Source organism: Dufourea novaeangliae, unplaced genomic scaffold (assembly GCF_001272555.1).
Source record: "Dufourea novaeangliae isolate 0120121106 unplaced genomic scaffold, ASM127255v1 scaffold1, whole genome shotgun sequence".
NCBI lineage: Eukaryota > Metazoa > Arthropoda > Insecta > Hymenoptera > Halictidae > Dufourea > Dufourea novaeangliae.
In genome coordinates this window covers 1442051-1460308 of record NW_015373885.1, presented here as the reverse complement: position 1 = coordinate 1460308, position 18258 = coordinate 1442051, and the positions used below count along the sequence as shown (strand labels likewise).

General features: G+C 35.8%; 2 protein-coding genes across 8 annotated transcripts; both read right to left on the bottom strand.

Annotated features, from left to right (window-relative positions):
• Window positions 1-1456: 1456 nt before the first annotated feature.
• LOC107193835 lies at window positions 1457-5884 on the bottom strand. The gene is made up of 5 exons (XM_015583354.1): window positions 5753-5884; window positions 4971-5311; window positions 3580-3773; window positions 2518-2779; window positions 1457-2015 (listed from the first exon to the last, which is right to left on the bottom strand). Exons 1-5 carry the CDS (start codon window positions 5882-5884, stop codon window positions 1457-1459), a joined length of 1488 nt encoding a protein of 495 aa, XP_015438840.1.
• Window positions 5885-7492: 1608 nt separating this feature from the next.
• Window positions 7493-15956, bottom strand: LOC107193409 (extensin-like). 7 transcript variants are annotated; one of them, XM_015582853.1, is made up of 16 exons: window positions 15908-15956; window positions 15480-15614; window positions 15278-15410; window positions 15081-15194; window positions 14869-14990; window positions 14580-14776; window positions 14350-14498; window positions 14206-14271; window positions 13969-14126; window positions 12960-13898; window positions 12436-12663; window positions 12276-12328; window positions 10897-11000; window positions 9334-9378; window positions 9029-9244; window positions 7493-8598 (listed from the first exon to the last, which is right to left on the bottom strand). In XM_015582853.1, the coding sequence occupies exons 2-16, from the start codon at window positions 15519-15521 to the stop codon at window positions 8330-8332; spliced, it is 2835 nt and encodes a 944-aa protein (XP_015438339.1). In that variant the 5' UTR covers window positions 15522-15614; window positions 15908-15956; the 3' UTR covers window positions 7493-8329. The 7 variants fall into 7 exon arrangements, with proteins under 7 accessions (XP_015438339.1, XP_015438346.1, XP_015438362.1 ...); XM_015582860.1 differs by having other exon boundaries at window positions 15892-15910; XM_015582876.1 differs by lacking the exon at window positions 15908-15956 and adding an exon at window positions 15785-15833.
• Window positions 15957-18258: the final 2302 nt, after the last annotated feature.

Genomic DNA, 18258 nt, shown 5'->3' with positions numbered 1-18258 from the left:
GTACCCTTTTTCTAAGATTGTGAAAAGACGTGTTCCATAATATGAACTTTCGAATCAGAAATTGAGAATTATTTCTATTTCCCATCTACTTCAATTATCAATTAAAATAACTACCAGTTAATACCGAATTTCCCGAGAAAATTAGTTTTCCTAAAAGTAGTCGTGTAAACTAATAGTATTGTGGTATGTGTTCCTTTTTCATTGAATCCCTCAATTGATGGATGTATGTTAGCATTTCATACAAGTACAACATTGTACTTAAGGTTGCAAAGGTGTGGCAAAACTTAAAATAAACTAATTTAATACTTATTAGACACGATTCTGAGAGGAAATGAACGTTACTATTACGAAATTCACAACATAAATCTTTGCAAATCTTACGATTATGTTACTGTTACGAAGTGCACAGCAGAATTTTACATACATATACCAACATTCTGCACTTTCAAAAAATATTCGCGAAAGAAAACGATTTTTCTCGTCAAAATTCCCCCGCGCAAAATTCACAGGATGAAATTTATTTTGTGCTCGTCCCACGACTCAATTATTAACGAACACTGTTGCAGAGGAAGAAAAACCGAAAGAAAAAACTGAAACCGAGGTGCACAGACACGAGGAGGAGGACGGAGAGCCAAATGTTGCCCAAGAGACCGGGACCGCGGACGGCGCAGAGGAATGATATAAATGTCCTCGTTTATTAACTTTATTAAAGCAATATACCTCCAAAACAGGTTGATTAACTTTATTAACGTAATATACTTTAGGAAATAAGCTATGTGAAACGCTTCAGTGCGTGACCATCCGCAACGAAGTCGGATGCTTCTTCCTTTTTCTGTGAAGAAGTTGCGCGAGAATGAAATTCGAAATGAAAAACTGGCTTGTCTGAAAACTTTACAACTACATACTTCAACGAAAATTTCAGTAACACAAACTGGAAGAGAGTAACACTAATGGACGATTAGCCAAACAACCGTAGAAAGATGTCCCCAGCTCTTTATGATCATAATTTCAGTCACTGGAAATGTGACCATAAAAAGGAAACGCTATAGCTACACTTTGGTAATTTTAAAATACAGCTATTAAGAAAAAAAAGTTCAAAGTTTATTAACGAATACGGTCTGCTAGTGTACAGAATTATACGAAAACGAAATCGAATTAAAATACGTGTATAATACGTGAAATAAGTGACCCCGGTATTACACTGAGGTATAAAAATCTAAAAAAAAAAAAAAAGAAAAAAATGAAAAACCACGATTCACAACAAACGTCTCGGAACTTGTGCCTCTTGTAAAGCATTTCATATTTCACCATCAATATCAAATTCGAATTTCCTTTATAACTTTCGATAAAAACCGTGAAACGTGTTCTCAGAAAATTTCTCAACGGAACAAAAAGTAGTAGAGCAGAAGCAGAGCTACAAGTACAACGTGAAAAAATACTCGAGATTTAGTTAGATCTAAAATGTGTGTCTCCACGGTGTGCCTTTCGCCGAGCAACATGTACCGGTCTTCACCAAACGGGATCTCAAATTTTTTAATTGATTGCAGTCCCCCTCTCTGATTCTGCACGATTTTCCCAATGATGGGCGATTCACTCGAAACCGATGATCCTCGTTGTCCGAACATCTGTCCCCCTGTTTTCGATTCGCGTTGTCGTCCATTTGACAGGTGGTCTCGGACGTGTACGACTTATTGGAGTCGTCCTTTGCCCGATCATCTTGTAATTGGCACTCCCCTGGATACTTCTTGTGTTTGCACTTCTTGCTGGTCTTGTACTTCTCCACCAGGATGCACAACGAGTCCTTGTGGTTTATCGTGCCCACGCAGTCGTCGTATTCACCGTCGTTTTGCTCCTGAACGGTCGATATCCTCTCCGAATCTTGCGGATGACAATCGCGGTGGCAGAACGACTCGCGCGCCACGTGACCTTTGTTACAGCACGCCCGCGGACCAATAGAGCTCGTCGAACAGAGACACGTGTCGGAGGCGAGACGTGGCTTTTCTTTCGACGAGCGACTGAAAAGGAAATTTTAATTTATTTGAAACAGGGGACAACAGCACGGTATTCTTGAAATACGGATTTTAGTACTTTTACATTATACAGGGTGAATAATAATATGGGCAATTTCGTAGGGTGGATTCTACGTGCAAAGCTGAGACGAAAATCGGGAATGACGAAATTGCGTTCGAGGCTTCGTTTTCGAGTTATTAATTAGTAGTTCTTTTCCCTCTATATGTAGAAGTGGTGAACTTTGGATTAATTTAACTACGCAATGGACTTTACATTGTTTTAAAAATATGAACTTAGTATGATTTTTAGACTTCATCGGAAAGAGTGTAATATTTGATACAGAAAACATGTAAGATGTCATTTTTTTTAAACGTGGATCCAGATATAGCTCGTAGAAATTTCACCTATTTTATGTTATTAGAGTAATCGATCTTACACTTTTTAAATAGTACCATGTATTTTTGTTTACTGTTACTTCGCAGCTGACAAAAAGGTGGATTCAGTGACCTGTGACATTCCTCGCCGCAACAATGGTGACAGCAATTGTGATGATGGCAGCACCGTTGGCTATTCTGTGAATGACAAACGTCTCGACGCGGTCGTAACAGATCGACGTTGGAGTGTTTCGAGCAACGTGTTTCGCAATCACGATGAATACTGGCGGACGAGTTGTCCTTTTCCGTTCCAAAGAACTCCAACTTCGATCGCGAGTTCCGCGGTTGCGACCTACAACCCGTTCCCGTGCAGCCGTATTCCTCCGCGTTGCACCCTAAACGTAGACGAAATTATCGCGATCCATTGCGGGACGCCGTTGTTCGTGATACTTCAGGCACGCGAAGAATTTCAACTAGTGATGGGCACCATCGACTAAATTAAACTATCGACTAATGACTATTTAGTCGCAACATACTATCGACTACTTAGTCGATAGTTTTTAGTCGACTGAAATTTTGCTTTATAGGTTATGTATAGATTATGTCGTCAACTTTTCAGCACCATTGGTGTATTACCTTTTAGAAATGTATCCGTTCATAGATAGAATTTCAAAAATATAAGTGGTAAACAAGTTTTTTTAAAGAATTACTAATATTCGATTCTTTGTAAGCTATTTAATATTGGCACTTAAAAAATTAACTGCTCTAAATTTTTTATGTAAATATATTAGGTTATAAGCAATAATTTGCACAGTTCTTGGTAATACATAAAAAAATATATGAAAAAATTGCAATTGGTTTGCATCGCGAAGAAAATAATCAAGATCCAGTCAATAGCGATCAATAGCTCGATAGTTCGAGCGAGTTACTTGAAGCGACTAAATTTAATCGACTAAAGTAGTCGCTTCAAGCGACTAATATTAGTCGCCTGAAAGTAATTGCTTCAAACGACTAATGTTAGTCGCCTGAAAGTAGTCGCTTGAAGTGACTAATATTATTCGCCTGAAGTTAGTCGCTTGAAGCGACTAAAGTAGTCGACGATTGAAAAAATTAGTCGACTGAAAGTAGTCGTTGGTTACTATCGACTTAGTCGATAGTTTTTACTCGATGATGCCCATCACTAATTTCAACTTACTCCGTTTCTCGGACGGGCTGCCGCCTTTAACGTTGCCTAATTGATCGATGGCATCGTCGTGTGCAAGATTAACGGAATCCAATTTGGCCGAAGTTTCTTTCGGACTTCGTCTTCCTGAATGGGAATACGGAGCACGGCAACGGCTAGAATTTCCGGGATCCGTTATGAAGCTTTTCATCATTCTTACGTCAGAGCTGGATATAAAATCAGACACGGTACAAATGTTTTCGTCGTTGCTACGAGCATCGCACAATGGGCCAGATCGAAGAGTTATCTGTTCATTTGCCAAAAAATCAAATTCCTCATATCGATGTTTAACGAATATACAGGGTGTTTCGTTCAAGTGGAAACGATGGAATATGTCACGAAGGATTAAAGTTATCAAAGCAGTTCATTGTATTCGTCTCAACAAACACTATCATAATATGAATACAAAAATACAGGGTTCCATTTAAAAATATTAACTTGACTTTGATATCTCTCCCACTACTACACTTACAGAAAAATTATTTATACCACGTAATGTCCCCCTTTGTACCAAACAACTTTTGTACGAACATTTTTTTGATAACTTTAATCCTTCGTGAAATATTCCACCGTTTCCAGTTAAACGAAACACCCTGTATATTGCTTTCTAAACATGTATCACATTCGAAAACGATGAAAGTAATGAGATATATTAAAAATTGTAGTTAAAAAAAGCATTTAATTAGAATAATTGCATTCATTTTTGTTTATTAATAGACAAATAGTAAATAAAAGTTTATTAATCAAGAATAATAAAAATGACAATGCTTTTTTTCTTTATAAGCCGAAAATCCGAATGGTTAATTTATTATATTCACTAATTTGCTAAATATTTAAAATTGTTTCAAGAAGAAAATAATCACATATTCTTCTCGTCTGATTAAATGTAATAAAATTCATTGATTCAAGAATTATGGATTACTGTATTTGTTTGAAAAGCCTGAACAGCTAGTTTTCAATTATTATTCGTTATTCACATGTCATCACGATTTTTCAGGCATTTCTGATGCTCTGACAAAAAAACACCCATGGTTAAACTGCAGATTGTTTATAAAACACCCTCTTAAACAAAGCACATAGGAAGCACTGTTATGTAAAATACAGACATAACATTGATAAACTTCTAAATTTCCTCAGTTATCTTCCATACAAATTAATTTCTAAAAATATAAATTTTCCGAAAAATCCACAGTCTATTTAGTATGAATGGCTATTGTTCAGTAAAAAAGACATTACCGTCGTATTCTTCGCCAATAGTTGAATGCTGTTCACATAAAAATTTCCATGAAATCAATTTACATTAGCGACGAACAAAGCCGGATGCAGTATTCTCTGCAGTGAAATATCAAAGAAAAATATCGTACTTTTCTACCTGCTCCGTCCTAGAAGGATCGCCTTTCTTCCCGATCCCATTGTACTCTTTGCTTGGAACGATATCAAGCGCATCCCCAGCGCTGCACTGATCCGTTGTCTTGAAAACGTTCGCCGGTTCGTTAGCTTTTGCAGCCTCGTTGCGTTTACGACAGCAACTGCAGATTATTGGTTTCTGAAGTAAGTTTTCCTTGATCGAGCCACTTTCCCCGATCTCATCGCTCCATGCCGCCTTGGCCTCCGCCCGGCTCGATCTCGAATTCGAGCATTTTCTCGTGGAGAACGGTAGGTTTTCTTGCTCGTGCGAGTCCTCGTTCCCCGTCACACTCTCCGTCTGATTCGATTCATCGTGGAAAAAGAAAAGATTTATAAACATCTCGATACTTACGTACCATCCATTATTTACTTCAATTCTATCGTACCACGGATTCGTTTATCGTTTGAAAAAGAAACACGACGAGTGTACCTTTATTTCTACATACATTATGAGTGATGGAGATGTTTCTTTTACGATCGTTATTAGAAAATAGGAAAAATTGTGTATTGAAATACATATAAGAATCAAATCGCAAATAAGAAAATAAAAATTGTACTTATTTGTTAAAATTAGCGATTCAAATATTGAATTTTATCTTATTATAACGTGTCTGAAGTCTGAACTTCATTCACTACACACATACAATTTATGAATAAATCTCGTACAAGATATACACGTACGTTGACTTGTACGATATTTATAATTATATTTATTGTATTTCAGAGGATAGCTACATACCTTGTCGACTTTCATAGAGTCATCGAAATTACCACAAAGACCATAATTCTTGGGGAACTTACGACGAGCGCGTCGAAAAGCAATGGCGGCCGCGACCAGCTGATGCGACGAGGACGGACAAACCTGAGACATCGCTGGATATCGTTCGGATCATTCCCTTGATTTTACCGTGTTTCGTTCGTTGATTCGAGACATTTGATTATAATTATGATTTCAATGATGAATGAGCGAATGAACGATGAAGTGAGCCGCTTCCCCCCGATAATTGAGTCGGGAAATGTCGAATGCGGTTTTAATCGATTTCAATATTCTACTAAAAATCAACGAAAAATGTTGGATCACAATAGATCAAAAACATGGTGAATAGCTAGAATGTAAAAGGAATAATTTATCAAATTACTTACAAGAAAATGTACAGTGTAGGTATGATTTAAAAAAGGATCGAATTAGAAATTTCACGATTAATTTACGTTCAGTTCGAAATATGCTTCTCGAAATGTTATACTGCTGCACAGAAAAATCTTGCCGTCCTCTTTTAATTACACGATGTAACGATCCCCGTTTTATGGCACTCCATTCCATTGCGTCCTTAACCGCGCGCCCGTTCACCCCATATAACGACAGACAATTCCAGGAGCGTACGACTTCATCGAATTTGTATTAAACAGAATTTCATGTGGCACGAAAACCTTGGCCAATATTCGATCACCGTACGTACCGAGTACGTTTAACGGCTTTAATTAGAACGATGGCCGATTGGTAGCGAGAACAGAGTCGTTTTAATGATGCCCTTTAACTTTGATCGATACCAGAAAACTGGTGAATTTGCTAAATTGTAGTCGTTAATAACTGCCCGTAGTACCGTAATATGAAACTGCAATGTTAATAAACAAAATTAATCGACATTAAAGAATACTTGTTAGTTAACCAGTAATTTAAATCATTCTTGTCAACTGTAGATCGTATTAAATTTGTCTTCAAACGAACGATTATAAATTAATGTCTGGAATATTTCGGTACAAATAGGAAATATTATAAACGAAAGTTAAGCAGTCTATTCATTTTTCAATTCCAAAGAAACTTAATATTATTAATATATTTTTAATTGTATGGCCGATAAATGAATTTCTATTTAGCGAAATTTTAATTGATACTGAAATCATTTGGATGTATATAACTATAACCTCATATTTCTTGGATTTGCGTGTCTAAAATCATAAATTAATTAAACTTTTCCCTAACACTACGGCGTAATTGGAATAATAGATTGAAAAGGAAAAATTAAATTTACAATGATAATAACGGGATAGCTTTTCAAATGTGCAATTTTTGCATTGCAAAACTAATCAGAATTTTTTATACTTACACTTAAAAATGTTTAGTCGGAAATCCTACGATGTAAGGTTTTAATATGTTTGAAAGAAGAACACCTGAAGTTCTTTTGTTACAATGAAATTAAATTATTCGAAAAATTATATTTCATCGGAAAATATATTTCTATAACTAAATCATAAAAAACGATGTCTTAAGCCAACGTAAATGATTTCGTACATCAGTCGAAATTCAATGGATCCGAGCTTGACGCATGTCATGTAACCCTAAAATATCATACTACACTGAGATTCGGTGTATTAAAGTTGCCAGCCACTGTTCGCTTAATCGTAAAATCAGAGGCATTGTACTATAACAGCGGTTAATTGGTTACACTCGTCTTGAGTTGCTCACAGAGCAACCGGCGCGTAGGATCACGTTGAACTTCACATCGGAAGGGACCCCGAAAATTTTGATAACGCTTCGTAGGGTCGTCAGCAACGATTTATTCACGTCTGCATACAAAATCGCATACACCGTGTCCTGGGTGTATGTGTGTATATTGTCTATGAACAGATCATACGGTACAACATACCGAGAACGAAAGGAAACAGACGGCGTACGGTAAGTTCGAGAGCAACTATATTACGTTCTACGAGAATACAAAAAGTACATCCCACGCTAGGTCATCGTGGTGTGTCCTGCGTGCGTGAATACTAAAAGCATTTTATCTCTCGGAACTAATTCCAGTAAACTCCATTCTAACAACATGCACCCGCATCGCACCGACAATTAGTAGAGTTAGTCTTTCATTTCGAATCGCAAATAAACGCGATCCATTGTTGTACGTAATTATATATCAGATGATCGAGTTACTATTCCCGCTCGTCAACACGGTATTTATAAATTTCTTACTAGCGTCTCGCTACCTCAAGGCTTACAGTTGTTCGCTATAAATAATTTTCGTAACATGTACACAGCGTTTGTATTCACAGAACAGCATACCCTGCTGCAACACGTTCGACGCAACGAATAATTAAATTATAATTAACTATCGCAAGGAACAATCGAATGAAGACAACGTAATGCAACGCCCCGTCCGTTTAACGTGGTTGTTCCCCCAATATCGTGGCCTCCGTAATCGATAGCGCCCGCAGCGGAAACTGATCGGTGGTAATCGGACGGACCGCATCAGTCATCTTTGTAAGGTACTAGCGTAAAAACTTTATTCACGTGTATATCGTGTCCACTGAATGTTTTTCTTTTTCAGTTCATCCATGGTGGACAGGAAGTCTGTGGCTGATATGCTTGAGAAATTGGCACCTGGTAATGTTGCATCGTCTGAGGAGGATGCTGCGGTCGATGTTGATGATGTGGAGGCGGGGGTGGCGGTGGATTACAAATGGATTGCATCAATGGATGTGAATTGTAAGGGGGAGGTTTTGTCGTGTATGGTGGCATTTGATTATACTCGAGGTTCAACGGGTGCTCCAGTATCGCGTTTTGCACGGGCGAACGGTTACCTTCAACGGGTCCTAAATAATCACAAGAACATTTGATCATCACTTCATCCATTCAGTTTGCACATGAAACCTAAAAGATGAATACATAAATTCAGTTTCGCATTATGAGAAATGTCAAAAGAAAAATATACCCCCCCCCCTTAATGGTGCACACTAATTAAAGAAAAATTAAAAGTTTCTTTGAAAAATTGATTTCTATGATGTTAAGGTCATGTTCACACATCAAGTATTTCTCTCTATACTTGTCCTTTGTTAGGTAAAATCTAGGTTAGCTGGAATAATCTATGTTACATAGACTTGAATTGGATATCATTTGGTAAAGCATTAAAACTTTTAGGACTCTGTAACTATACAAACTCTTTTAAATATTTATTATGTAACTATTTGAATTATTTATGACAAATTAACAATGTCAAGTATTGTCATCGTATTTTATGAATACCTCTTGGTCTAATTTGAGGTGGAGGCATATTAATTGGAGGTAGAGTAGGACACATTCCTTGATGCTCTCCATCTCTTGGCATTGGTGGTGGTCTACCCCATGGAGCTCTGACATGATGAGTCTGCCATGGCGCCTGTGGTGGAAGTGGTGGAGGAAGAGGCAGGCCACCTCCAGGGTGAATGTTTACAGAATCCCCTATCAGATTCTGCTCATTTCCTATCAGGAAAACATAAATACGTAACAAAATCTGTTTTTCGGCGTATAGAAAATTCAAGAAAGTATACTGGAACAAATATTAAGTATACCTGAACTTATGCCTGAAGGTTTTTGGTCCAAACTCCGTTTTTCACCTAGATAATGCAAATTCATGAAATGAAAAGAATTGTATAGAGAGGTGTAGAAAAACTATATATAGAATGCATTGTTTAAATATGGCGAATAACGTTATGAAATATTGTGAATAATAGTAACATGATGCTAAGACTACAGTACTGCAGAAACAACTTTTTTTTAAAGACCGATTAATGTGTTACTTATGTATATTTAAGTGAATAATAAACTGCTACTGCCTTTTATTTTTCAGCTCAAGCGGTCACTGTGCAATGAAAACGGTTTAAACTTTCCGAATTAAGATTTCAGTTATTTTACTCCATAAAGTTATAAGAGTTTACATAACAAAACAACAATATTTCACGCCATTGACCATTTCTAACTAAAAAAAAAAGTAATTGTTATAATCGCTATATGCAGCTGAAAACAGATAGCAATTGGCTTCATAGAATCGGCTGTGTCACCAATAGCATATCACGTTTAGCCTACTTATTTAGCACTGTTAAGCTAATCTGTAACCTGTAAAATAAAACCCATATTTAAAAATATGCTTTCGTTTCAGAAAATACTGGTTTCTGGTTAAAATCATCTTTGAAGTCATCAATAAATCCTCTGTTGAATAAAAATATATAATAGTACCAATGGTATACGGCTTGTCAGCAAGATCCAACATAATTCTGTAAATTCTCTTTGCACACAGAAAACACTACATAAAATAATTCATAAATGTATGAATCATTAACACTGATATGAAAAATTTGTACTGCTACTCCATGTTTTTAAATGCTTGGCTTCAGTCGTCTGATCCGCGGACTACACGACCTTAACACTTTAATTCGTTAAACTTAAAATACTCATATTAAAACAAATATTTTAACAAAACACGAACGATAATAATTATAGTTAAGACTGGTTGAAAGCAATCACTGAAATGTAAGAACACTTTGTTGTATAGAGATCTGAAAATACATACATTTTAATGAAAAAACATATGATGAAAAAGCATTAAAATTAAGATGTTCAAGTTAATTATCATAATTATGTAATATAATGTAGCGAAAGGTTCGTTAATTCTAAATAATAAGAAATAAAGGTAAATGGCAAGCAATTTATACTGTAGCTTCATGAACCTTGCAGATGATATTCCTGACGCCCATCTGTAAAGTGTTTGAATGAATCCATGACAAAAAAAAACAGATTGGTAATATATGTATATATATGTATATATATGTATATATATGTATAAGAAGAAATGCATACTGTTTAATAAAAATATATATTTACAGTATATAATATACTACAAGCTAAGAGTATTGAGAAACAATGCTAGATACCCATCTGAAATAATAGTAATATTTTTTTGGGTCATAGATATCAAAATTATTAAAACCTATTATACTGTGATTAGGTCTGGATAATCTTTTAACTAGTTTAGATTTATTAATAATAATAAATCCAATACATTTCATTTCATTTCATGCATTAATTTTCAAAAGGTATCCAGCATTCTTTCATCTTGAATACTCTTAGTTACAGACCTGGATGTGGAGGTGGCATTAGCAGCTTGTTTCGATCTCCATGTGGTAGACCCGCAGCTGCTGGTGATGGACCATGTAAGACTTGCTGCTGCCGATCACCTTCTCTGCTTAAACAATTCAGTTTCAAATTATTAACACAAATTCGATTATTACAGATAAACATTTCAAAACTTAAGCAAATATCACCTGACGAGCTGCCATGGATACTTCTGAAATCTTAAAAGTACCTGATATCCTCAGGCTACAGTTAATGTTACAAATTTTATGCAATATGTATTCATTTGTACTTGTAACTTAATAACACAGAATATTATTATTAAAAGGATATCCAATTGTCTTATATTTAATCTGTAAAACAGTAAAATCTACAGACAATATCTTTTCTATTTTATCACTTTAGCTTAGACCTTACAACTAATTACAAAAGTATGTATTCTATATACAAACTTCTACTAATTGCACTATCGATAACATAAATTTGGAAGCATTCTTCGAGTTATATTTGCAACAAATTTGTTGTCAAAACACAATATAAACGTCGTTCTTTGTCCGACATAATATTCTGTGGATAAATTTGTTGTATTCACAATCACTTACTTCAAACACTGTGATAATCTAGATATACCTTCATTATGACTTCAATATTTATTATAAGTAAAAACTTAGGTAAAGTTGCTTCAAAATAGGTTGATTGTGAGTACATGGAGTTCTTATTACCAAGTTATTGCTTGGCAATAATAGGTTAACGTTTCTTATCATATAGTATGAAATGTTTTTACTTTTTATGCTAACAGTTTTATTAATAAGAAAAAAAATCTATTTATCACTATATCTTTAACAATTTGAATGTGTTTCCTTCCTATATAATGATTTTCGTAGATCTTGTTCAAAGCAGGTTTCTGAAAGAAATTTAATGTATTCCAATATGTATGTTCTAGCACGTTATAGTGTGTACATAATAAATGAACTGCATTTGAGTTACAATTTTTACATCTGAGCAGTTATTTATAAAGAAGCTTTTAAAAATTACCGGAGACAGCAATGGTACAATATATACTAATGGATCTAATGGTTGAAAGCAGCAAAGAAATAAAAAATATATTCGTTAGAATTTTAGTATTATAAACTATTTTCACCTTTGAATTTCTCAAAATATTACATCAATATTAACTTAAAGAGACAAGCGTATTTATTATATAATTGTAGTTTTAATTTTTCAATATATATTTATTGACTAATTAAAATTCTTTAGACCTGCTTTATTCACGTAACAAATGTTTCACATTCTTGCAATATCGCAAGAATATTGTTTCTCACACACAAACGTCATAATTTCATTAAATATAAAACTAAATTAACGTATTAATCAAATTACTTACCCTGTTCCATGTCGCTGAGCAGGTAGTGGACCACACTGATATGGTGGTGCCTCCTGTTATTTATAGGACAAATATATAACAACATAATAACATAAATAAATTTTCAATATTTTGCACAACTACATATACATTTTGTAAATCTTCAACTCTGGAAACCTACCGGGTTTGCTTCAACATCTGAAAACCTTCTTTTTACACCATGAGATTTCTGTTCCGGTGAATCAGGCTTTTGATCAAACTGCTGAGGCGGTGGTTGCATTGTATAGTGTATTTGCGGTGGCATATGACCATTCTGATATTGCATATGTTGAGCATGATACTGTATCTGTGCTTGAACTTGTGGTGGTGGTACATTGTGCATTGGAATATTTCCTGGTGGCATTTGAACCTGTAAAATTAACACACTTGTTTTTATTAATGCAAATGTGCCTATTGATCAACCCTCGGAAGGCGAACGTTTTTGATGATCGAGTAGACGGTGGTACTTGGATCTGTATAGACCCCCCATTCGTCTGTCTTTATATGTGTTTTAAAACAAATTTCCTCAAAATATGATGTACTTCTTATAAAATGCTAATCTAAACAGCTCTGCGCTTCGAATAGTGAAGTGATTTCTAAAACCCTGAGTCAAAATGGGTCTAAACACCGCGGTCCGAGGGTTAATGTAGATGAACATGAAATCACCTGTAATTGGCCTTGAGACTGCAACATCTGTTGCGGTTGTTGTGCTGGATACAACCACGGGGCATTTTGTGGAGGTGGCGCTTGCGTTGGCGGGGGAATACTAGTAAGAACATTCATAGAATTTGGCATCTGAGTAGCTGATGGTGGTGGTACAATTTGAGGGGGTGGAACTGGCTGTGGCTGAGGTCCTTGATCCACTGGCCCCTCTTGTTGATGCTGAACTTCACCTCCGGGATGTTGCTGTGGGTGCTGTGGTGATTGGGCATTGGGGACTAAGAAGGTCTGTGTTGATGGAGGAGGTACTTGTAGGTGAAACTGAGGAGTATGACCTTCGAACTGTGGAGGTAACATGTGTTGAGCCACTGCCTGCGACTGTTCATGATTTTGTTGCAACTGTGGTGAAACAATATGTTCACCATGTTGTAATACAAACTGCGTCTGTGATTGCGATACTGGCGTTTGCACTTGTTGGTACTGTATTTGATAAGTTTGCGGTACAGGAGGCGGTGGTTGATTTGGAGGAAAGTTCGGCGGTGGAAAATGAAGATGTAATAACGGCGGAGGTGGTTGTTGGGTTATATTAATCGGTGCGGCTGGCGGTGGTTGTTGTAAATTCACATTTACAGTTTCAATGATTCCTTGTGGTGGTGTAGAAGACCTTTGCATATTCGGTTGTGTGTACACATAAGAAACTGCCCCGCTAACGGCTGCACTACTACTCGTTATAAAATTCTGTTGAGCTGGACTCTGTGGGGGAGGCTGACTCATCACATACATTTGAGCCACAGGTTGTGGCGATGACTGTGATCCAGGTTGAATCCCTTGGATTTGCAATGGTTGTCCAGAATGAATTTGATATTGCACTTGACTTACTGTCGATGGAGGACCAATTAATTGCACTTGTCCAACTGGTGGAGGGGGCATGAATGTTTGTATTTCCTACATATAAAATAAGTTATTAGATTACAAGAAATTTAATTATAACTTCAATAACTACTCTCAAGCTTACTTGAGCTTGTGGCGATGGTACTAATGGTCCAGAATGAGGAGGAATGTGTACTCCAGGTGGAGGAACTGTTATACCAGACCCTGGTGCGCCAGTTACTGTAGCAGTGAGAATTGTTGCTGGCAATGTTACTATGTTACTTTGTGGGTGTTGTATAATATCTGTTAAGTAAGAATGGTTTTTGCAACAGTTACAGATAAAATTTCTAAAAGCCATGAACTATTAGTGTATGTGCTCTACCTTGATGTTGTATAGTAACAACATTAGGTTGTCCCAAAGTACCAATGTTCATGGTTTGAAATTGTGCTATAAAAATAAAAATAGCAATAGTAATACTGTATAAACATACACAACGCTTATTAAAAAAACGGATAGAATTCATACTTTGTTGTATTTGCGATTGTTCTATAACTTGCTGTGATTGTACTGGTGGTGGTTGTTGCTGTATGTAAGACTGTAATTCAGACTGCATTGTTTGAATTAAATTAATTGCTAACTGTTTTGCATTTTGTAATGCTTCCGGTTTGGGATGCCTATATAAACAAAACATATAACATGTTCTGCAATTCCAAAATCAAAGTACCGTTAGGAAAAAGTAGTACCAATGATCTTACTCTATGTACAAATGAAGCGGCTCTGGAGATTCAGTTCCTAAAACTGGATCGACGAACTGTGATCCTCTACCCCTTAATGTTACATTTGCACCAGTTTCTCCTCTTATATACAACAAATTTGACCCACCTGCACCTATAATTCGACCTCGTAAATCAAACCCTTCTGGAGCATTTTCTATTCCAACACAAATCTTTTCCTGTCAAAATTATATGCATATATTAGTGCATAAAGATATAAAATGTAGAAAAAGATATGCAATATATAGTTACTACAAAATGCATTATGTACCACAGATGTAACTCCAGAATGTAAACTCATAAGTGGTGGTGGTGCATTAGTAAATCTACTGGGCCTATTTAATGAACTCTGATGTTCTGTTTTAATGATCTCATTGATCTTCTGTATGGCCACTAAAAAAGAAAAACAAAAGTAATACTAAAGAGCCTCTGTCACTAACTTTTCTAACTTTCAAAAGGATAAAATTAAAGATAATAGCATACAGTCTACGTTATGTTTTGTATGTCCCTGTATATATAAATACAGAGGACGTTCATTGGGACATCTTAATTTTTCCTGCTCTGTCATAAAACGCCCACGTGTTGACACAGTGGCACCTGAAAGTTATTCAATATAATAATACAACAAATACCAAATTACCGACGAACATGGTATAAAGTTATAAAATGTAACTATTTACCTGAATAGGAATTGATCTCATCTTGTATATAACCCTTTGTAAGCAATGTGCGGGCACTAGGTGGTATTTCGTTAATTTCAAACTCTGACGTATATGTTTCCCCGTTTTTAAAAGTTGCATTAGCAGCTGATAACTGTGTATTATAGGAAGTGCATTAGTTTAGACATTATTTTTGTGACAGATTGCTATTTCATGGATGTACCTTGTTATTGGAATCTGAACCCCTTAATTTTCCTTTAGCCATGAGAATGAAGTATATAGAACCTTATTAAATATTATTTCTCTCATAACGTCAACACCTTAACGATTCGGACCCTTTGAATCTTCTCTTCTTAGTCTAAAAGGAATGAACCAAATAACTGTAATGCTTCTGTCACATAGTAATCCACTTCCTAATCATACGTGCATTACGTACGCTGAATAAATTTTAGGTTATGATTGATAGGAATAAATCTAAAATTCAGCGGAAATAATTTTAAACTGTGCTGTCCATGTTGTCATACATACTGAATCGTTTAATAATATCTACACATAAGTCGCGACTTCATACTAAGTGGATACCCAGAATAACTGATACCGAAATCTGAAATAATTTCGTAAAAATATAAACCAACACTATTAATCACTCACTGCTTTCTTTCAGTTCCATCACTGGATAAGACGTTCACACTGATCAACACTGACGCACTTGCGAGTTGCGAGTTGCGCGTACACGGCGTACCACCTGCGCAAGTGCGTATACCGACGACGGGTCAAAGTAGTGCACGCAATTGCTGGCAATTGAACGCTACTGCACGCTACCATAAACGAGATATAGAATAGACCTAGCATGCAATGTAATTTTCTGTCACATGCTTCAAGGGCTCCAACAATTCCAAAGCCCCCTTACCATTTCAGTATCAACACTGACGAGCCTGGTCAGACGAGGTATGTATAAGCACAGACGAGATATAAGAATAGACCTAACATGCAATGTAATTTTCTGTCCCATGCTTCGAGGTCCTCAGAAACCCCCTTACCATTTTAGTGTCAATACCCGACGTTACCGATAAAGCATGAATTCTGAGTATTATTAGCACAAATGAAGTTTATATATTCCATTCATATTGCGTGTATCTATATGATTTGACGGGAATAAAAATATCCGATGCTTCAGTTTAAGGTTAAGGGATAAATATGACAGACATGAAACATGAAACAGAAAAGTATATATTTTTTCACTTAACTACAAGACAATTTATTCTAAATGCATCGTTAATGGACATTTTATTAACACTAGGTTTACGGGACGCGTCATTTTGACGCATTGTGAATTTTACAAGGAAAATGATCGAAACCGTTTACATTTCTCTCCTATCATTTATGCTGACTTTTATTGTTTTAACGAGACAAATATATATCCCAATTCATTTTCTTCTAAGCCTTTTAATCTCGGAATTCTCTAAGTGGTATACCTATCAGCAATAAATATGAACGTAATCAAAAAGTTCATAGAAAATAAATGTCAAAAGTAAATACAAACAATGCAGCGGAGATACAATGGACTTTAACGATATTGCCACTAAGCATATGGTCACGCGAGATTGTACTTCCCGGGGAAGTCTTCCCCACGTAGATACTTTCACGCATATAAATTCTCTCTCCCACCACGTTGCATTCATAACGTTCACGTTACGTTCATTTATAAGTTAATAGTGTATAATTACGTTGTTTTTAAATAAAATAAGTTGTTTTTTTAAGGAAAATATGCGATTTCGTTCACGCGTCAATTTGACGCAGATAAAGATGTATAGAACTACTGAAAATTACTTTAGATTCCTTTTCCTTATTCTGTAAATTCTTTGATTGGAATATGAATGCTGCTGGAAGTATGAACATTTTCACAGGACAATGATATAAATGGAACTTTAACACTTTTTTAAGTGTTACAGTGATATTTCGTTGGCCTCCGTATTAGTGCACTGCGCCGAACGCGGATAGCATGATGTTGTAGTCGCAACTGTCGCAAGGGACCAATTGAATCGAATAGACGTATTGTACGTAGCGCATCGTATTGTATTTCAAACTTTTATATCATTACAATTTATATGTATATATGTATATTCCAATAAACATACGTCAGGTAATATAAGCTTCATTTCATCGAATTGTCTTAAATATAACTGCATAAATATTATACAATCCTATACTAAGTATAGTTGTCTGGTTCAACAGGTTACTACAGAAACTAACTACTGCCTACATCTTTTAAACTTGGGCTGTAGTAGTATCTGCAGAAACTGCCATGGTTGCTGGGGTTACTATATAATTTGTTCACGGAAGCACGCACAAGTGTCAGTCAGATTTCGACAATTGCACGAGCAACATTAGACCAAGCTCGAGACTCGTACGAGCAGCAACGATAAAGGATCACATTTCAAAATTCTTGCGCATGCTCTGGGGGTTCTGTGACCCCACGCTTCACCACACGGTCTCTGGCGCATGCTCCTGGGGTGCTATGACCCCACTTTTTCACACACATGGGTTCTCTTGTAGAAATGGCATGAACTGTTACTTGTGAATCACTCGTGATCGATCACGTTCGTTCCCAATCACGGATTTTTCACAGTGATTCGTGATTTCTCGTGATCGTTTCTGATTGGTGGAGAAACCTAACAGTTCTTTACACGCGACACATAATCTGTATATTTTATATTAACGACATCAAAACAAAAATTCGAGTTACATCGTATAAAATGAAGGAATAATTAGAAACAATGAAGAATAATGAATAAATTAATTATTATAAATTATAATCTATATGTTACTTAACAAATCATTCTTTTAGAATATCTTGTTTTTTCTACTAATTTTTACAAACACGAATAGTAATGTAATTCATCGTAAAATCATATTGAATACGTTTTTCTGTTTAAAGATCAAGGACTTACGATCGCAGTGAGCAAATTCACTCAAGATAAAAAAATCGCAATCACGGTTGT

Coding starts and splice junctions, on each gene's coding strand:
- LOC107193835 (XM_015583354.1), bottom strand. CDS start 5,884: ATGTCTCAGGTTTGTCCGTCCTCGTCGCATCAGCTGGTCGCGGCCGCC. Junction 5,312..5,752: donor ACTCTATGAAAGTCGACAAG/GTATGTAGCTAT, acceptor GAATCGAATCAG/ACGGAGAGTGTGACGGGGAA. Junction 2,780..3,579: donor CAGCCCGTCCGAGAAACGGA/GTAAGTTGAAAT, acceptor GTCTACGTTTAG/GGTGCAACGCGGAGGAATAC.
- LOC107193409 (XM_015582853.1), bottom strand. CDS start 15,521: ATGGCTAAAGGAAAATTAAGGGGTTCAGATTCCAATAACAAG. Junction 14,991..15,080: donor TACAAAACATAACGTAGACT/GTATGCTATTAT, acceptor TTTCTTTTTTAG/TGGCCATACAGAAGATCAAT. Junction 11,001..12,275: donor GCTCAGCGACATGGAACAGG/GTAAGTAATTTG, acceptor TTGTTTAAGCAG/AGAAGGTGATCGGCAGCAGC.